The sequence below is a fragment of the Dichomitus squalens genome (genome assembly GCF_000275845.1).
Source record: "Dichomitus squalens LYAD-421 SS1 unplaced genomic scaffold DICSQscaffold_83, whole genome shotgun sequence".
Taxonomy (NCBI): Eukaryota; Fungi; Basidiomycota; class Agaricomycetes; order Polyporales; family Polyporaceae; genus Dichomitus; species Dichomitus squalens.
This window is the reverse complement of record NW_006766965.1, coordinates 12,339-14,741: the sequence shown is the minus strand read 5'-3', so window position 1 is coordinate 14,741 and position 2,403 is coordinate 12,339. Positions and strand designations below refer to the sequence as shown.

Sequence of the window (2,403 nt, the reverse complement as noted above, 5' to 3'; positions counted from 1 at the left end):
CTCACGCGTACTAGATCAGCCCCCAGCAGAGATACCAACGTAAGGTTTCAGCAGAAGCGATGAGGATGCCCAAGAGGTCAATGCAGTGGAACAGAACAGAGCAAGACTTGGACGATATACGGAGGTCGTAGAAGGCAAAGGAGCGACGTGGCGACCGCACGCAATCGGAGACGCTCTCCCGCTCGAGCGCCCAGATTTAGGGCAGGCGTACAGAGACTTGGCAAGATACGCAGGCGGCCTTGCCTGACTCGAACGAGCCCAAAACATGTATTCCCTCAATACAAAGCATGTTACTATGTACAATTGCCACCTACGATGTCCCATGGACCCATTCACCATTCAAATTTTCAGAATCAAGGCCGACGACCTTGACGGGCGCTATTAGTTGGCATTAGTACTAATTTAGTTCTAAATAGCCCAGGGAGTTTTTCCTGATGAACATTCCCATTCCACAGTAGAGAGTAGTGTACTTTAAAGCGTACCATGAGGCGCGGCCTCGCAGGGCAATAAACGGGATCTAGAAAGAAAGAAAGAATACCAAGGTCATCCTGATCTTGTGAGTGGCTACAGGTCGTTTTAGATTTCAATTGACAATAGGTTTAGAGGTATTGATATCGTGAACACCATGCTGAGTATACATATATGGTGGGCCCTCATGTCCTGGGTCACTGGGATCATGATACGAGCAATGACGTGCACTAGCTACTTCTATCTGATCACGAACTACTTAAATCCGGTCAGATTACTGGATGGTGTCTGGTGAGCTTTCTCCGGACGCAATATGGGGTGGAATATCCTGACAACTAGACTGTAGGTCCATAAGGGTAGGCCGTGCTCTGTGAAAGAACTACATATGTGCTGATACCATTTCCGCAGCTCATCATCATCTCGACGGTGAGCTATAATCTCACATCTCCCTCTCTTCTTTACTGAACCGCATTTGTGCAGGGATGCATGATGATTGTTTCCCATCTGTACGGACAGATAGCTGCTTTCGTGATGTCATAGGCTAACTATCATATACATCAGGTTCTACGCACGCCGGGTATAACTACGTGAGTCACCCCAGTGTCTGCCTGAGCATAGTCTATACTCACACCCAGACAGTCAGTGGGGGAACTCAGTGGCCAGTGGTACTGATTGTGAGCGGTCCCCATAAACACACGGTATGTCATATACTCAATTCTGTATAACTCTAGGTGGTCCTTCTCTTCGCGGAGCTCGGTGAGTTCTCATGACAATGGAAATAATCTGTTCTATCCTATATCAATCCTGGATTATGTATCGGTGGGTCTACCTACAAAGGCTTCCTGAACCGCGCTCAGCTCCATCGCATCCAGGCGCCACTATAGAAGCTTCAGTTTACATTTGTCGAGAACCTTTGCAGGAAGCATCCTTGGCTGATCTCAGAATTTAGTTTTCTACAGCCAATGTTCAAAGGGTACCAGCACTTTGCAGTAAGCATATAAGATTGTTACTGAACCGGTCCTTTACTGACGTTGGTACAGTGGCTTATATGCTCAGCCCTCGGGGCTGCTGTGCTACTCGACTTGTTCATTAGCAGGATGCTTATCCTATACCTTTGCAAGAGCAGAACTGGTTTCAAGAGGTACTGCAAGCTTGGTGCCATAGCCCTGACCCTCTGGCATTGATCGTAACTTTCATCAGAATGATTCCATGGTTGACGTCCTGATGGTCTACTCAATCAACACTGGTATGTTCTCTTGTCCCTCGGTTGATAGGAGCCGCTTAATAGCTCTTTCAGGTCTATCTAAGAGGTCAGGAGGAGCAATTGTCCGGTGATGGCTGATACTCAGAGTTTATTTGATGCAGTATTGTCAACTTCACAGCCGCGATCACCGTGAGTCCTTAAAGCCCGCTCAAATCAAACAAAATCTAACAGATCCACTCTCTGACAAGGCCATTACGATGCCTGATAAACTTGTCTACACAGGTCCCTACATATTTGCCTCCAAGAGTACGGCGTTGACACTCTGCAGATGCGCAATCGAGTCTGATTGTCACGGACGTTGGACAGACGCCCCTTTTTGCCGCCCATTCCCCTCCCTTTGACGCCCACCTTCCATTTGCGGACCATTTCCTTTTCTAGCCCATCCCAATTTGGACACTGTAGATACGTTCCCACAGCCGCATGCTACGTTCCCGTGATCGCCATGCTCTTGCCTTTTCTTTCTCGCCCTTTGTTCTCTCTTTGTCATCTTCACTGCCTCGCTCTCGCGCCTTGTCCTTGGTTGCTAAGCAGCCCCTCTAGTATATAAGGACCCCCTTAGGCGCTCCCTAGTCCCCATCTCGACCTCTTGGTCATTGGGACTAGGTGAGTGACCATAGCGTTGTACTTCCCCTCGAGTGCTAATGTATAACTTGGTCATTGGGACTAGTCTG

General features: G+C 48.3%; 1 protein-coding gene across 1 annotated transcript; it reads left to right on the top strand.

The window, feature by feature from the left end:
* Positions 1 to 655: 655 nt before the first annotated feature.
* Positions 656 to 1,051, top strand: DICSQDRAFT_175104 (uncharacterized protein; the record flags this gene model as incomplete). The annotated part of the gene is made up of 5 exons (XM_007370978.1): positions 656 to 759; positions 815 to 824; positions 877 to 894; positions 949 to 974; positions 1,030 to 1,051. 5 exons carry the CDS (start codon positions 656 to 658, stop codon positions 1,049 to 1,051), a joined length of 180 nt encoding a protein of 59 aa, XP_007371040.1.
* Positions 1,052 to 2,403: the final 1,352 nt, after the last annotated feature.